General features: G+C 36.5%; 2 protein-coding genes across 2 annotated transcripts; both read left to right on the top strand.

Moving 5' to 3' along the window:
• Nucleotides 1-4,546: 4,546 nt before the first annotated feature.
• On the top strand, nt 4,547-7,983 carry LOC137711537 (glutamate--cysteine ligase, chloroplastic-like). Its single transcript, XM_068450784.1, has 15 exons — nt 4,547-4,794; nt 5,310-5,460; nt 5,561-5,668; nt 5,826-5,918; nt 6,022-6,105; nt 6,189-6,257; nt 6,333-6,403; nt 6,519-6,587; nt 6,688-6,781; nt 6,909-6,998; nt 7,082-7,162; nt 7,323-7,415; nt 7,529-7,609; nt 7,691-7,760; nt 7,859-7,983. The coding sequence occupies exons 1-15, from the start codon at nt 4,547-4,549 to the stop codon at nt 7,945-7,947; spliced, it is 1,491 nt and encodes a 496-aa protein (XP_068306885.1). The 3' UTR covers nt 7,948-7,983.
• A 4,627-nt stretch (nt 7,984-12,610) lies between these two features.
• On the top strand, nt 12,611-15,296 carry LOC137710589 (tubulin beta-4 chain-like). The gene is made up of 3 exons (XM_068449656.1): nt 12,611-13,156; nt 13,735-14,004; nt 14,350-15,296. The coding sequence occupies exons 1-3, from the start codon at nt 12,763-12,765 to the stop codon at nt 15,015-15,017; spliced, it is 1,332 nt and encodes a 443-aa protein (XP_068305757.1). The 5' UTR covers nt 12,611-12,762; the 3' UTR covers nt 15,018-15,296.
• The last annotated feature ends 1,969 nt before the right edge of the window (nt 15,297-17,265 follow it).

The raw sequence follows: 17,265 nt of genomic DNA, 5'->3' as shown, positions 1-17,265 counted from the left end.
AGGCAACATAAAGCCCATATGAAATCATTAAAGGTCCCTGCTACATCAGAAACCTCTCAAAATGTGAAGTTTGAAGAAGTCCCTCATAGGGAAGGAATCAACTTCAATGGAGAAGCAAAAAGGAGGTGGAAATAACCAATAATAAGATTGAGGGAAAAGGAAATCATGTGCAACAAAACCCTCATCCTGGAAAGTACAAAATCTTGAGGAGAGCTCAAGAAGATATAATGATGATGTCAACCCCAAGATAGAGTCTAGAACCAATTTGTTTTAGGACTATTTCACCTCAGAGAGGAATATCCTCACCTTTGTTGTTTGAGACCCTTTGTGAGATTCTGAGGCAAGTGCCAAACTTTGGTATAACTAGGGAAGAAGAATTGCCCAAACTAATGTTGCCAAAAGAAGCACAGGCTTGGTTATATGAGTTTACAGACCATATTAGAGGAAATAATGAGGATTTACCTAGACCTAGCAACTTCCATGTAAACATGACATATGTACTATCTGCCATGTTTTGCATCGAACCTGATCAGCTTGCCACAATGAAGGGTGATTACTTGGCAATAGAACCTATGAATGCATATGTTAGTGTTGAAGAAGTAGGAAAAGAAGAATCCAGCCAGACAGGTTTACCCAAACTTTCAAGAATGGAGCCCGAGAGAGTGTATTCTGACTAATCTTCAGCCACCTGAGTATGTCCCTAACTAACCATCTCAAGGCCATATATGTAACTACTCATCTAGAAGGAGTACCCTTCAAGAAGATTTTGATTGATGGAGGAGCTACGGTGAACGTGATACTGTTGAAATAGATGAAGAAGTTGGAAAATGTGAGGAAGATCTTATTCCTACAGACCTAACAATCTTTAGCTTCTCTAGGTCCATTACCAGAACGCTTGGGATGTTGCCCTTGGAAGTTGACTTGGGATCCAAGCAAATCATGCTAGCCTTCTTCGTGGTGGATAGTAGTTCCACTTATGGAGCCTTACTTGTTAGAGATTGGATTCACCAAAGTCTCTATGTGCCCTCCACCCTGCATTAACAAGTAGCTATTTACCATGAGGCAGGGGCCATAGGTCCAGGATTTTGGGAGATGGTAGATGCCGAATCATAACCATTTCTCCCTACAACCAATGTTGCAGAAGCTAGCTTTTATCATCCCAATGTTGAGATTCTGCAGTGCCTAGGAGCTAATGAGAACGGCCGCCCGACTAAGGTGACGACCCAAAAGCTATACGAACAAGGATTGTTTCTTACTAGGGAAGAATAGGATAAACCCCATATCGTCCTGGCTCCCTAATACCAGTAATGTCAGAATAGAGAAGAAAGGACCAAATAGTTGCAATTAAGTCCTTAATCAAAAGACTATTGGTGTATAGGAGAGAGAGAAAGCAAGAAAGGGAGAGCTCAGCTAAGAAAGAAGCTTCAAATAGCCAAAACACAGGAGAATAAGAGTTTTGTGAGAAAGAGACAGAGGTGGCCATACACATGGCTGAGTGTATATATGACTTGGATTGACCCGATGACATGCCCGAGGGCCCAGAGTCAGTTGAATTTTTGTGTACAGAACCTGACAAGCCAACACCAGAGGTATAAGACCCCTTAGAAACCATTGATTTAGGAACTAAGGAGGATCTAAGGCCTATACAGATCAGTGGCCTGCTGGAAGTAGAAGATCGGGCAAAAATAGTTAGCCTTCTACACGAGTTTAAAGATTGTTTTGCTTGGCATTACATTGAAATGCCAGGTTTAGATTCAATCTTAGTAGAACGCAGGATGCCTATTAAGGAGGGATATAAACCTGTAAAGCAAGCACCACAAAGAATGTCAAAAGAGATAGAGGAAAAGGTCAAAGAAGAGATTGAAAGGCTGGATTTATTAGGCTTGCCAAGTATGTCGAGTGGTTGGCCAACATTTTACCTGTATTAAAAGTTATAACTAATACAGTTCGATTTTATGTTGACTATAAAAACATTAATGGAGCCGCACCTAAAGATGAGCACCCTACACCCATGGCTGACCTATCCATATATGCAGTTGCAAAACACAAAGTTCTATCTTTCATAGATGAGAACGATGGTTATAATCAGATAAAAATGGCTAAATAAGATATACATAAAATATCTTTTAGATGCCCAGGACATGTCGAAGCATATGAATACTTAATAATGTCATTCGAACTCAAAAATGCTGGTGCAACTTATCAAAGAGCAATGATTGCCATTTTTCATGACTTGATTGGCCATAGCATGGAAGTATACATTGATGACATTATGGTGAAGTCTAAAATTGAAAAACAGGACCTAGTAGACCTCAGACAAGCCTTAACAAGAATGAGGATCCATAAGTTGAAAATGAATCCTAAGAAATGTGCTTTTGGGGGTAAGATTGGGCAACTTTTTGGGGTTCCCACCAATAAAGTACAACTGCAAAGGCTGCTGGGCAAAATCAACTTCTTGAGGAGATTTATTGTAACTTGGCAGGCAAGATTCAGTCGTTGACTCCTCTATTAAGATTGAAAGATAAAGAAGAGTTCGAGTGGGGCCCACCACACCATGAGGCCTTTGACAGAATAAAGACTTACTTGGCCTCTCCACCAGTGCTCATGCCACCTCATAGAAGGAAGCCTTTAAAGCTTTATATTTCTACCTCTAAAAAGTCAATAGGAAGCTTGTTGGCCCAAAACAATGAAGGTGGGAATGAGCAAGTAATATGCTACCTCAATAGAATCCTTACTAAGGTAGAAATAAGATATACCCTAGTGGAGAAGTTGGCTCTGTACTTCACTGCCTGCAAGTTAAGGCATTACATGTTGCCTTGCCACATCCACATTATTGCCAAGACAGATATAATCAAATACATGTTGTCAAAACCAATGCTAGTTGGAAGGATTGGAAAGTGAATTCTAGCACTATCGGAGTTCAGTTTTCAATATGTGCCTCAAAGAGCAATAAAGGGGCAAGCAATTGCAGATTTCTTGACCAAGCACCAAGAACCACAAGATGAACTAGTTAACATCCCATGAACTCTAGAGGTGGCCAGTCTTTGGATCCCACCAAGTAGAGCTCTCTGGGGAAAAGAGGAATGGATTTAGCAAGAGATAAAGAGGATAGCTAGTCTTTAGACCACTCCTTGGAAGTTGTATTTTGATGGATCTTGCACTCAAAATGCTGCTGGAGCTGGGATCGTCATTATTGATCCCAAGGGTGTTCACCATTACTATTCATTCCTTATGACAAAATTGAGGGAATCTCACTAAAGTGAAGCGAATATTGAGTTCCAAGGTGCAAAGTAGTGATATTTAGTTTTAAAACAAAGTAAGCTTAAATTCGAGTTATAAGAGCATAGCAAAAAATAGTCTTCTCTCAATGATCATATTACTATTGTTTTCTCAACAATCGACTTAAATTTCTTCAATATTTTATACGAATTTGGATCCTCGTTGGATCCTCTTTGTGAGGATCTCGGGATCCGTGAATCGTGTCCATTTATCGTACATCGTGCAGTAAAAAATCATTTTAAATATTTTTATTTTAAATTAAGCACAAACAGTACCTTATAAAAACTAACCTTACAATGTACGATGAACGGATACGATTTATAAATCCTTAAAATCCTCACCAAAAGGATCGGAAGAGGATCCTGTTGGATTTTATACAAGCTTTTAGAATCAGAAACGCATTTCTGAAAATTTTATTTGGCATATTCGGGTGTCATCCCCCGCATGTTTAACGTGGCATTTTCCAAGGTTGAATTACAAATTGATCCCTATTATTAATTGTAGGTGAAATGTAGGAGCTGCAGCTGCAATTATTGGATCCTTAGCTAGGATTAGTTTATGTGTGTGTATCTGTTAAGAAAGGAACGGTTGATTTTTCTAGTGGAGTTTATTATGGAGTTTTCTTATCAAATTCTCTTTTGACATCACGGGAAAAGAGAGACAGATGCAAGGAGCCATGCACTTTTTGCAGCCAAGTGAACCACATTGAAAATATTTGACTCCTTACATATAAAGAGGCAGTTTTCTTTAGAATTAGAGACCAATTATTTTATGACATGTACATAAAAATTTTCATTTTGTGGCTTGAATAAGATATTTTGGTACTGTGTCACTAGCAGTTCCTAATAAGTAAGAAGCCAAACAATGTTCTATTGCTCGGGCCGGGACTATAGTAGCTTTTTGTTTATGCTTAACTATTGCTGATACTTTAAGATGTCTTTATAAACTTTATAGAGAGCGAGAAACTCATTGTGAAAAGTAAGATAAAGATTGCATTATATTAATCCTCACGTGTTAATCATGCAAGGGCGTAATGTAACTCTACTTTATTCATTCATTCCTTCCTAATCTGCAGAAGAGTGGCAATGGCTATAAAGAAATGCAAGAGTTGGTGAAATAGTGAACATTATCATGACGCACGTGCACATACATACATACATATATATATATATATATATATATATATATATATATATATATTCATTCCTCAAGGGTCACCGTATTCTTGTCAAGAAAGATCAAAGATCGTTACAATCATTTGTCACACATGGCACTCGTTTCACAGACCGGTTCATCATCCTGCATTCACTTCTCTTTCGTACCACCCTATACTGCTAGGAAGACGAAGATTTCATATGCATACAATGCAAGAGTGGGGAAGATGAAACCGCGACCCAGTGTGATAGTTGCTGCAAGTCCTCCCACAGAAGCTGCTGTAATAGCAACCGAGCCACTGACAAAAGAGGATCTTATTGGGCATCTTGCCTCTGGATGTAAGCCTAAGGAAAAATGGAGGTAATTAAATGGTTGATTTGATTTATATATAAATTTACTTTAGCTTATATGCAAGGTAATAGAAAAGAGTTGTTATTTTTCAGTTTGTTATAAGGAATTGCCCCTTGTCTAAAACTCATACGCTAGATTAGATGGATGGCTAGGATTACAAGTTGTGAGTGCAAGACTCTCTTACATCCTATATGTTCATTGTAAATCGTGCAGTCAACAATTATTTTGAATACTTTTATTTAAAATTAAATACAAACAGTACCCAACGAAATTATATTGCATTATGGGTTTCGTATTTGATCCTTGTGAATCTAAGCTTCTACATCAACACATTACAATTTCAAATACTCTAACAATAACTATATTGCATTATGTGTTTATGTTGATCAAAATTATTTCCATGTGGCTTGAGATTCAAGATAATTCCGCTCGTTATACTTTGTATCTTAGCTTTCTCACTAGCTACGCTTTGTCTTTTGGATATATTGCCCTAATTCTTATACTTAATCATGCTCCATCCTCAGAATTGGCACTGAACAGGAGAGGTTTGGCTTTGATCTGAAAACTTTACGTCCTATGACATACGAACACATTGCTAAGTTGCTTAATGGGATTGCTGAGAGGTTTGATTGGGAAAAAATTATGGAAGGGGACAACATTATTGCACTTAAACAGGTAAAATTGCTATAATTTTTTGTTTCTTTTTCTTGCCTATCAAGAAACCCTTTCCATATTTGTGTGATTTTTAAAGACAATGCATGACATTGTCGGCCAGGGTAAGCAAAGCATAACGCTGGAGCCGGGAGGTCAATTCGAGCATAGTGGTGCACCTCTTGAAACTCTGCATCAAATTTGTGCTGAAGTCAATTCACATCTTTATCAGGTCAGCGAAAATATAGTTTTTGCTTTAGCATTCACATGCAACTATGCAAGCAGATTCACACTGTAAGCATAATGTTCTCTCAGATAAAGTTTAGTTCACAAATGGAGTTTCTGATTTGTTGTTTGAGTTAACTTCTCCATATGTTCCTTTTTACTAGGTTAAAGAAGTTCTAAACGAAATGGGAATCGGATTGATGGATATTGGTTGTCAGCCAAAGTGGGAAGTTAAAGACATACCTATGATGCCTAAGGTATTGTTGAACTTTGGTTACATATCAAAGACTCCTTTTCAAATTCATGCTGCCATTTTGTATTTTAATTACTTACATACTGATCGAGTATATTTTGGCTCAGGAAAGATACGAGATCATTAGAAATTACATGCCCAAAGTTGGCTCTCTTGGACTTGATTTGATGTTCAGGACTTGCACTGCACAGGTTAGATGATTTTTACAAGCTAAGCTGATCAGGAGGCAGTATCTTTTAAACTAAGAACAACTTCTTTGTTCATTTTTTTTTAGGTTAATCTGGACTTTAGTTCTGAAGCGGACATGACAAAGAAACTTCGCGCTAGTCTTGCTTTGCAGCCTGTGAGAACACTGAACTTGTTTTCGGTGTACATTTTTCTGCTTATATGGTATCTAACTTTTCAACAAATGGAACAGATTGCAACAGCTCTATTTGCAAATTCACCTTTCACTGAAGGAAAGCCAAATGGTTTTCTTAGCATGAGAAGGTTCCTTTGATTCTCAATTTTCTGGTCTTATGAAATTGGAGATGTCATTCATGGCATCTCTATGTTTATTGGTTGGTACACGGGTCTGTATTGAATCTTCAACTTTTTCTAACAGCCAAATGTGGACCGATACTGACAACGATCGCACTGGCATGATTCCTTTTGTTTTTGAGGAATCCTTTGGGTAAGATATTTTTTGTTTTTCATAGGTGTACAAGCCTTTAAATGCATTTCGCTGGTGTTATCTTTCTTTTCTTTTCTTAAATTGTTTTTTTTGTATGCAGGTTCGAACAGTATGTTGAATATGCTCTCGATATCCCCATGTACTTCGTTTATCAGAACAAGAGGCATTTTGACTGTACTGGGATGACCTTCCGGGTTTCCATCTATCCTTTTTATAGTCTTGTAATTTGAGGCTTAATTTCTTCTGTAGCTGTAGCCTGCAGTCTTTATTTGTCTCAAGCTACTGAGTGGTTAAAAATATAGTGTGGTTGTATTCATGCAGGACTTCATGGCAGGAAAGCTTAGTTGCATTCCCGGTGCATTGCCAACCCTCAATGATTGGGAGATGCATTTGGGAACTATATATCCCGAGGTTCATAATAATATCAATAATGAGATAGCTTTTGTTTTTGCTATGTTATTGCCCAATCATGCCATGTTGCTCTTTCCATTCAGGTTAGGCTGAAGAGATACTTGGAGATGAGGGGTGCTGATGGAGGACCGTGGAGTAGATTACAAGCTTTGCCTGCCTTTTGGGTAAGCAGCATTTGGTTCCTTACACATAACTTGTCATCATTTGGTCACTTTTCAACATTATCTTCTCATAAGAGAGGTTGCAAATACTTATCATTTTGTATCTACTAGCATTAATTTACATATCTGAATGCCAGCTGATTGTTTTCATTTCGAATGTCAGGTTGGTTTGTTGTATGATGAGGTTTCCTTACAAAATGTACTAGACCTGATAGCCGACTGGACAGCTGAAGAAAGACAGATGCTGAGAAATCAGGTGAAGTAGTGAAATACTACAAGAACAAAAGCTTATTCTTCTACAGGCCTCCTACATTCTACTACAATGATTAAGTTTCCAAATCTTATTGTATAATGGCATTTAATTAGTAGGTCCCTAAAACTGGTCTAATGACACCATTTCGTGGCCGATTGCTAAAGCATGTTGCTGAAGATGTGGTACAATTCGCAAAGGCAAGTCACGCTTTACTAGCTTGTTGCTGCTCTTGTGGTGCTTTGTGCGACTGAGTCATAGAGTTATTCATTCTTCTGCAGGCTGGCCTGGAAAGAAGAGGCTTTAATGAATCACGGTTTTTGAATGACTTGGTGGAGGTGGCTAGAACTGGTTTGTAATTAGGAGTTTAGACACATTTTTAATAGTTTTTTCGTTTTAAATCACCAGATAAATCGGTATTTATAAGGAACGTTAATTGTATATTGCAGGTGTAACACCAGCAGAGAAGCTGTTGGAGTTGTATTACAAGAAATGGGGACAAAATATAGAGCCTATCTTTGAGGAGCTACTAAGCTGATCAGGTGGAAGGCACTGCAGCAGTGGAGCCTTTGCAAATTTCCTGGTGTGTAATTTTGTTTAGGCATGAGGCTTTTCATCTAATTTCAATGAATGTAATCAGATCATGGCTTCAGGTTATGTAAAATGGAAGATTAAAAATAAATAATACGAACACTTCTTGGGTTGAATTCATCTGGACAACCCATTGGTATGTTTTTTTTTTTTTTTTAAACAAATAAACACTATTTATTGAAAAAAAAAACGTTAACAATACATTAAAGACAAATACTAATCGACACAAATCTCAACAGGACAGTAAAAGCAACAATGGGGAATGACAAACCCTAACATGTGTTATGTGACAGAAAGTACCGGACAGGAGTCCATTTTGTTGCAGCCCACTTTTTTTCACTCAACCCTTTACCTTGCATTTTTTTCATAAAACCCCTTGCTTGCATTTGTTTCAAATTTTCAGCCCAAACTCAGATTGAAAAAGAATCATCCATGCCTCTCATTTACTTATTTTTCATCTGTTATTTGGAAGATTAACAATCTTGCAGCTTCAGTGAATGCTAATGACGTTTGATTAGTTAAACAGATTCAAATGTATGTTGCTCGTGTTTATATAATTTGTGCTTGGGGATGGATTAGACATATATTTTGACTTGAAAAGGTAAAATGGTTATGCGCATGTTCATGTACTTGAAAAATCGTGAATGAGAATAATGAATGATACCCTGTTCGGGTTTGGAATACACAACTCCCTGTTCAAGTTGGCATACCAATTTCAATATACAAGCTAGGGTAGTCGTTCTGTTGGGGTGTTTAACCGTTTTTAATTGTTTTGAGTCAATTCCAGAGTCTTGGTTCTTTCTAACTGTCTTGTGCGGATTTAAAGAATAAGGCTATTTTTGTGGTCCGACAACCAAACATTATGTGCAGTTCGACTCGCCTAATCTATTATCATCCTTTCATTAAATAAAAAAAAATTCAATATTAGCTTTTATGAAGGGGACACAAATCATATTATCTTATTGCAATATGGAAGGGAAGTTTGAGTTAGATTGATCTATGTACTTATAAGGGACTTACATGTACTTATAAGTAATTGGACTACACTTTCTATAATGCCAATTAAGTTTATGATGAAACTTCAACTTTATGACATAGTTGGTCCAAAAAAAGGAAAATTTTCTTGATATGAATTCATTTGTTTGTCCTACCTAGCTAATGATTTGTTGTGGCAATCCAAGCCCAGGTCATGTGGCTACCTATATGTGCCATGTGCTCCTGTTTCCTGTCCAAGTACTTACATATTACCATCATGTTTTATTTTTTTCTTGTGCTTCTGCACCTATTTACCAATGTCTTAATACTCTAGTCTATTGATTTTTATTGTGTTTATGTTCGCATGTGTATTAAAATTATTCTGATTCATGACAATCATACAATAATTGTCATATATGAAATCAAAAAGTATGTGAGTTCCACATTACACTCCATAATCAACACCTAAAAAGTAAGAAACTAGATTGATTATGGTAGGATAATTGATCTGATGATCCATATTCCTTCTCTCCCCTAATTTTTGCTTTCATAATCCATCTCATTCAAAGTAAGTAAACATGTAGTCTTGAGCGTATTTGTAAATCTAAGAGCTTAATTGTAATCTGTTAATTAATTTGGATATATAGGTAATTAGCAAGTGTTAGGGTTGAAATGGATATATACAAGAAGAGAAGAATAGATGGGAGGGGTGTGCGAGATATGCCAAATGCATCTGTCCACCTGGATTGATGGGTGTGTGGTTGCTGTCGAGGGAACATCCCAGCATAATTTTGTGATAGCTTAAGATGTGGATGGTTCACCAAACGTATGTATGCATATAAGATGCTCCAACAGCCCATGATATCTTCTCCCCTCTCTTATTCTACCTTTACATTTTGAAGTTTTAGTATAATTGAGTTAGTAATATGTTATTGGATTACTTTTATTTTAGGGTCATTTGATAATTAATTTGTTTTTTATTTTTATTTTTGTGTTAATAATAGAGGAAAATATGAGGAAATCAAAAGATGTAAAAGAGCGGATGAAAGATGATAGAAGATATGGAAAAGTACATAATGAAAACTAAAAATTATTTTGATGTTGTTTTCACTTTCGAAATTTTCTTTTTACTTATTTTTATTATTTCTTTTCCTCCCTCCCACATTCCTAATACCTTTGTTTATATTACGACAAAATAAAATGGTTATCAAACAATTGATTAGACTATGAAGTTTCCCACAAATTGCATGTTTATATATATGTGGTTCCAATTTTGGGAAGAAAAAAAAAATCAGCACCCTTACATATCAAAATCATGGCAATTACAGAATTACTGCACCTTACAGATTGACAAAAAAATAAAAAAAAATTGAGAAATGGGAATTTTAAATTCAAGACCTCCAACAACCAAAATTTTGTTATCATATTTTACAACCCACTAGTTCCCAAATTTTTAAGCTGATAAATGCTTTTATTTTCCCCTTAAGAAAACAAATCGCAATTGATGTGAAGATTATTAGTGGGAAAAATCAACACTAACCTAATTAAGAATTATATTTTGTTTAATTAGAGTAAGCTCAACCGTCAACATTGGATTCCAAGCAGCCAAGGCAACTAGTCCTAGTGGGGTGTTGGAATTGGAAACAGATGCAGGGATTGCATCCAATAATTGCCTCTCTCTCTCTCTCTCTCTCTCTCTCTCTCTCTCTCTCTCTCTCTCTCTCTCTCTCTCGTACAAATATACACATTATAGTATACGTATACATTGCCACAAGGCACCTCAACTTATCTGGAAATCACGTTCTTCTGGTGAAAGTCATAACTTAATAGATCATTGACTAAGAAAAGGTCGATTATTGCGAAAGTTGTTACTGTTCATAATTAGACAGTATTATGAAAGATAATATGTCTCGTTCTAATTGGTATAGGATCAAAGTAACGTAAATCTAAGTTACTTTGTTTTTAGGACATGTTTTCAATCTCTGGGTAGGCAGATCAAATCAGCCATTAACACAATATCTATAAAAAAAAAAACTTTAATAAATTTAGATGGAACCCCGTAGACTTGTGCAAGTAACCCTTTACCACAGTGGTGGAGAGGAGTGTTGTCCTTGCACCAAAGTGTAGCTTCGAACTCCGTCAACTCCCTAATCTAACATCTACTTTAACAAATCTTTCGTTTGACAAAAATAAAATTAAATAAATAAAAAAAATAAAAAAAAACTAGATGGAATATCTGTTTAATTATGAAAATAATTTCTTGGTAGAAATCTGTTTATGAATACTTTGCGAATAATATGCATGGCATGTACGAAAACAAAATTTTCGAATATAGTAAGCATTATTTTAAAATAAATAAATAAATAGGAGCTTTGATTTCAACATACATGAGCAAAATGTGTGGAGGTGATTTCCAAATTCTTGTTGATGGTCTTCTTCATCAATGTTTGATGCATTGGCGAATTAGTAGTCTGCATGGACATTTTAAACTTAGCAAGTGATTTCTCTTCTATTTTCCTTCATCATATTTGTAGAGAGACCAATTTTTACTGATGCTATTTGCTAATTTTAGGCATCAACAAGCTTCTGAATGTCAACTGTTGATGACCATATATTCATCAATGACTTACAATTATGTCAAGATCTTAGAGTCGGGTCAATGGTCCTCTACTAATAACACCAATATTGTATCAATTTAACCACATGCAGAGCTTGACATGCATCATCAGTAGTGAAACCATTCATTGATAAGTAGTGATGTATTTATGCCATGTTTCTGATGCGAGATGGCATTTTTCAACACTCCTCACGTGCGATCATTTTTTTGTGGGCCACAAGTTCAACCAAGATTCATCATCAGGTCAATCCAAGTCAAGGTCTTGTTCACAATTAGAATGTCCGGGTTGGGTCTTGTTCACAACTGGAACGTTTAATCGGGTCGAGAAAACCTGCTATGATACCATGTCAAGATTTTAGAATCAAGCTACCGATCCACTACTAATCACACTAATATTGTCGCAACTTAACCGCCTACACACACGACATGTGTTGGGCTTTATCAAAAAAAGCCTCAATGTTTTTAGTAGTGAAATAATTCATTTGTCATTTTTCCAATGTAAAATTACATTCTTCAAGAAATTATTCACATGTACATAAACAACTGTTCTCAACTCATTTGTCAAAAATATGTAACAACCGCATGATCAAGTATATATAACCTCTACGTACATGTGCACGTATGATGTATGAGTTGTTCTTGTCATAACATATAATACTTTCATATACTTCCACCCTTGAATTAATATAGCATTCCTCGTTGGGTTAACATATCTTTGATTATACTAAAACAGAGGATAAGTATAGCATATTAATGACAATAATCCTCATAATGTGTTAAATAATTAACTCAAATTAGGTGAGAGAAAGGATCAAAACCCCCAGATTAAGAAATGGGCATTTTAGGAATATCCTAAGTAATGACAGAAGTGAAATGAAATGAGCAAGCATGAATCTTCTTGTCGCTTTCCCTTATCCAGCTCACAACTCCTTGTTGGAGTTTTGACATGCCACTCTGAACAAACCCACATGAAATTATTGAATGATATTATTAATAGCTATATATTTGCATTTAATTCAACAAGAAGAAGAAAAAAATCAAGAGACTTGAGCAACTACAAAAAGGCCATCACCAATTATAATTTTCCATTGTTCTTCCCTTCCACTCTCAACCTTTCTTTTCTCTTTCTCCCCATAAACCCTAATTTATTTTTGTAGTACGGTTTAGAAAATGAGAGAAATCTTGCACATTCAAGCTGGACAATGTGGGAACCAAATTGGAGGGAAGTTTTGGGAGGTGATGTGTGACGAGCATGGGATCGATCCCACCGGAAAATATAACGGGAACTCCCACCTTCAGCTTGAGAGGGTAAATGTCTACTACAATGAAGCAAATGGAGGAAGATATGTGCCTAGGGCAGTGCTGATGGACCTCGAGCCGGGGACGATGGACAGCTTAAGAACTGGTCCTTATGGGCAGATTTTCAGGCCGGACAACTTTGTGTTTGGCCAGAATGGAGCCGGAAACAATTGGGCTAAAGGGCATTACACAGAAGGAGCTGAGTTGATTGATGCTGTTCTTGATGTGGTTAGAAAAGAGGCTGAGAATTGTGATTGTTTACAAGGTATTTAATTTGGGATTGTTGGCCTTTTTTTTTTATCTTTCTACTTCTTCTTTTTTCCGAGTCCTAATTGATGTGATCGTATATTTGTAGAAAAGTTGGGTCCAATAGAAAAGAAATGTGGTTTTCCTAGATTCTAAACATGGATTAAAATTAGTCTGGAAGAATTATTGTTAAGTACTGCAATACCGCGATGTGGTATAATTAGTTCACGTGTTACAATATAAGCGAATATCTATTAGTATACACCCTTCAAAATATATGAATCTCAACTCATATTATAACATGTGAACTAGTTATACCGCATTATCATGTCCCAATACTAGACAATAAATTTTTACCTTTTTATATGCTTTACCTACGAAAAAAACACTCAGATAACACCGGAAAATACTAAAGACAACATGGTTGACTAATTTGGGCTATTTTGATTTTCTTGATTATTTTTTCATTTTTTGAGTTTGGTCTTAATTGATTTTATTAAATCTAACCCCTCTAAACACAATTAAGCAAGGCAAAAATCACCTGCTTTGTCCATCTTTTTACCAATTTAATCAGTTAAATGTATAAATTTGTTATAGGGTTCCAGATTTGCCATTCACTAGGAGGTGGGACAGGGTCAGGAATGGGGACCCTACTGATTTCAAAGATCAGGGAAGAGTACCCAGATAGAATGATGATGACTTTCTCAGTCTTCCCCTCACCAAAAGTCTCAGACACAGTGGTCGAACCCTACAATGCAACCCTCTCTGTTCACCAATTGGTTGAAAATGCTGATGAGGTCATGGTCCTTGACAATGAAGCCCTCTATGATATTTGTTTCAGAACTCTCAAGCTCACAAATCCAAGCTGTAAGTATTGGGTAATAGCTTTTTAGTCATATAAATGCAAGTTTTTTGACAATTTAATGTGATACGTTGTTAGACTATAGTCATTTTGGATCATTGATTACGTGAATTTGTTTAAATATTTGAACCGAATTAAGAGTGCAACAACTTAACATGCATATTCTCTTATCAGATAGTATGACATGTTATGTCGTTAAATTGTCAATCTGAATTTCTACCAAAGTGGAGATCCAAATTGAGAGTTTTGATACCATAACTTGTCAGCCAAGAAATAAAAAACATTATAATTTTCCTATTGTGCACAAGTTTTAAATACTAAAACCTACATTTTCATTCTACTTGTTACAGTTGGTGATTTGAACCATTTGATTTCCACAACCATGAGTGGAGTCACATGTTGCCTCCGCTTCCCGGGACAGCTCAACTCCGATCTTCGAAAACTAGCCGTGAATCTCATCCCCTTCCCCCGCCTCCATTTCTTCATGGTTGGTTTCGCACCTTTGACCTCCCGCGGCTCCCAACTCTATAGAGCCCTCACAATCCCTGAGCTCACACAACAAATGTGGGACGCCAAGAACATGATGTGCGCCGCAGATCCACGCCATGGCCGATACCTGACAGCATCGGCTGTGTTCCGCGGCAAAATGAGCACAAAAGAAGTGGACGAGCAGATGATCAACATACAAAACAAGAACTCCTCATTCTTTGTGGAGTGGATTCCAAACAATGTGAAATCAAGTGTTTGTGACATTCCACCAACCGGGCTAGCCATGTCCTCTACATTCATGGGGAATTCGACATCAATTCAAGAGATGTTTAGGCGGGTTTCGGAGCAGTTCACGGTCATGTTTAGGAGGAAGGCCTTCTTGCATTGGTACACAGGCGAGGGTATGGATGAAATGGAGTTTACTGAGGCTGAGAGCAACATGAATGACTTGGTCTCTGAGTATCAGCAGTACCAAGATGCTGTAGCACAGGATGAGGGAGAGTATGATGAGGAAGAGCTGGAGAACTGAGGATTGGAGGTTTTCCAATTTTAGGTTGCTTGGGATTGAAGAAATTAAATTGAATTATGTATTGGGGTCAGTAATTTGTGCTTGTTCTAGCTTGGTTCTTATCTCTTTTTTTTGGTTATCAATAATGGGTTATTTATTGTAAAGCCTTCCCATTCTTGGGGATTTGGGTTCTGTTGTGGATATGTGATTGCTGTAATGTTTTTTTAAAAGAGAAAATAAATAGTTATGCGTCTTGTTATTACAAATTATATTTTTTATGGTACAAAAAAATTGAGTGAATATTGATGTTACTTATAATGTTGAGACCACTTTCTACGCATTGAAAAATTTGGATTCAAATTTAATTTTGTATTCAAACATACGTTCACCTCTTCATAGCAACGAATTTTTAAACTCATATATAAGTTTTTTTAGAGAGTGCTACTAAAATCACTCTATTGTCGTAATTTCCCGCCCCACCTTTTAATAAAAATGTTAATCACATAATTATCCTTTTAGCAAAAGACTTTTAAATCCACATATATAAATTCGTTATAACTTTAATTAAATAAACTAAAAGAGAATAAAGAAAAACTAAAAGTAACAAAGTAAAAATAAATCCATCCTCCTCCCAAATCATCCACGATGGACTAACGACTATCAAATCCCCAATCATCCATTACCCTCGCCAGCAACAAACACCACCGCACCCTCCCTTTCAATTCTGGTACTACCACCTCCACGCTCTCCTCCTTTTACTCATAAACGAACAAAGACGACAACCCAGATTTTAAAATCGAAGAATACCCAATTCCAGTTGGAATAAATCGATTTGGAGCAATCTGCCTCTGTATTGGAAAACTCCCCCTATGCTTCTGTCTTCCTTCCCCTTTGGTTTCTCTCTCTTTCCAAGTGAGATGCCGCCAAGCAGGTGTCAAAGGTTTTGGTTTTTTTATGGGGGTGGGAGAAGGTTTTGGTGCGGCTAGGGTAGTGGCAATTAAGGAAGCATGAAGTTTTTTTTAAAAAAAAAAAACATATTAATATTATTGTTTAAAAAATTAGACATTAAAGGTTATTTTAGGAATAATGGTGGGTGGAGAAATAATATTTTAATTTTTTTAATTTTTATGGTGGGTGAAATTATAATGTGGGTGTAGAAATAGGACAATGGGGTAGGTCTATCATCACTCTTTTTAGAGGAGCAATTGTAAGCACAAAAATTTTGTAACGAATGAAACAAGAACACGTGTACACGTGTACAAAGTAGATTTATATTGATGAATTTGTAGGGTTACAATCTCTGTTTACAATTTTCCTCTAATTCAGTCTTCAAATTTGATGTAGATGCCTAGGTTGTTGATCCAAGGGTTGCGATGACTTGATCTCGGACGAACGATTGAACGATTGCTTCAAGTTTTGAGCTTGAAACAAAGCGTGGATAGTCTTCACCTCTAGGTTTGTGTATGACCTGCGGCAAAGGTGATGTTGATGTGGGATTTTTTTGATTCAAGGGTCTTGGCGACTTGATCTTGAATCAAACGTCGTTACAAGTTTTAAGCTTTCAACAAAGTCTTGAAGGAATCGGCACAAGTGCTTGTTGATTCTTCAAGGGAATGCTTTGGCTTTGGTCCAAAGAAAGCTTCGACTTTGGTTGTACGTTCTTCGAAGAGAGCTTTGGCAGCATATTAGTCTTCAAAGATTTGGCAGAGGTTCTCCTTTTGTGAGAATTTTGGCCCTTCAATGCAGAAATTGTCGACCTTTATGCTTGTCTGAGGACCTTGTATTTATAGACGTCTCAAAGTTTTCCTTTGGATGGATTTGGCTTTGATTTGTGTCTTGATTCGTCCATGGGAGAATTTAGGCATGTTTTGTATCTTATTTTCAGCCACTTTCCCTTGCTTGGCCAAAATCTATAAGGCTTTCTTGCCTATTTTGCGAGCAATCTTTAATTCTTGCTTGTTTTGTGAAGATGTTTTAGCTTTCATTCCAATTTTGGGAGCAATTTGGGCCCCTTGCTGATTTTAAGGAGATTTCTTCCCCTTTGCCGCATTTTAGAAATGCTTTTGAGCTTCCTTTGCTTGATTTGTGTCACGTGTCATTAATGACGAGTCATATGCCACGTGGAGCTTTATGATGCATCATTTGTATGCAACGAAATTTACATGTAACTGATAAAATTGAATAGATGTAATTCATAATTAAAGAAAAACAATTTGATCTATCAAAGCTCTTACCTAATAATAATATTCAGTATATAAATGAAAAAAAG

The sequence above is a fragment of the Pyrus communis genome, chromosome 12 (genome assembly GCF_963583255.1).
Source record: "Pyrus communis chromosome 12, drPyrComm1.1, whole genome shotgun sequence".
NCBI lineage: Eukaryota > Viridiplantae > Streptophyta > Magnoliopsida > Rosales > Rosaceae > Pyrus > Pyrus communis.
This window is presented reverse-complemented; position numbering and strand designations above follow the sequence as displayed.